Source organism: Meleagris gallopavo, chromosome 3, assembly GCF_000146605.3.
Source record: "Meleagris gallopavo isolate NT-WF06-2002-E0010 breed Aviagen turkey brand Nicholas breeding stock chromosome 3, Turkey_5.1, whole genome shotgun sequence".
Classification (NCBI taxonomy): Eukaryota; Metazoa; Chordata; class Aves; order Galliformes; family Phasianidae; genus Meleagris; species Meleagris gallopavo.
This window is the reverse complement of record NC_015013.2, coordinates 68,913,108-68,913,986: the sequence shown is the minus strand read 5'-3', so window position 1 is coordinate 68,913,986 and position 879 is coordinate 68,913,108. Positions and strand designations below refer to the sequence as shown.

At 51.2% G+C, this 879-nt stretch overlaps 1 protein-coding gene across 1 annotated transcript in view; it reads right to left on the bottom strand.

Annotated features, from left to right (window-relative positions):
- The window catches only part of LOC104910395 (transcription factor E2F4), a 3,261-nt gene extending 3,056 nt beyond the window's left edge, over positions 1-205 (bottom strand). The window contains exon 1 of the mRNA XM_010709101.2: positions 37-205. Within this exon, the coding sequence (XP_010707403.1) occupies positions 37-205 (169 nt within the window). The remainder of the gene's footprint in view (positions 1-36) is intronic.
- Between the last annotated feature and the right edge of the window lie 674 nt (positions 206-879).

The window sequence follows — 879 nt, the reverse complement described above, 5'->3', positions numbered from 1 at the left end:
AGCCGCTCCGCGGTTTCCCCAGGGCTGCGGGTTTGCGCGTGCTGAGGTCGCGGCCGCGGCCGTGGTTCTTCTGGGCTGCATCGATGTCGCGCGGGCAGCGGGGCGAGGTGATCTGCCTCACTGCGCTGCGATGGGAGAACGGCCGGAGTGCTGCGTCCGGGTGGGGAGAGCTCGGTGCAGGAGGGACGTGGGCCTGCTGGAACATGTCCGGAGGGCCGCAAAAATGATCCACGGATGGAACATATCTGCTATAAGGACAGGCTGAGAGAGCTGGGGCTGCTCAGCCTGGAGAAGGGAAGGCTGTGAGGTGACCTGAGAGCGGCCTGTCAGTATCTAAAGGGGAGCTACAGGAAAGAGGGGGAAAGACACTTCAGCAGGGTCTGTGGTGGTTAGACAAGAGGAAATGGGTTCCAGCTAAAAGAGAGGAGGTTTAGACTGAGAAAGCCACCTGACAGGTTAAGCTGGCTGACAGACAGGAACACAACAAACTGTGGAAATAAACAGGGAGCCCCGAAACAATTTCACATTGCTGGTGTGAAATCTGCACTTAGTCTAAAGGGCTCTGTATAATAAAAGGAGGAACAGGCTTAAAAGCATCTTCATGAGAACTCAGCAGCTTATTAAGAGTAAAATTTTATTCTGTGTGTTTGAAGCTGTATTCTTTAATTCATTAAGCCTTTGGGGATTTACGTGTCTTTAAGCAGTATTGTAAAAATGCTCAAAAAAATGTGTTTAAATGGGTTTGTTCCTCAATAGATGAGACTCTGTAATAACTATCCAAACAGCTTTTGATGCAGACACGCATCCCAGCTGCAGAGCCTTGATCTGCAGAGCAGTCCCTGCCTGAGTGCAAAGGGTATTTGGTACCCGAACACACTG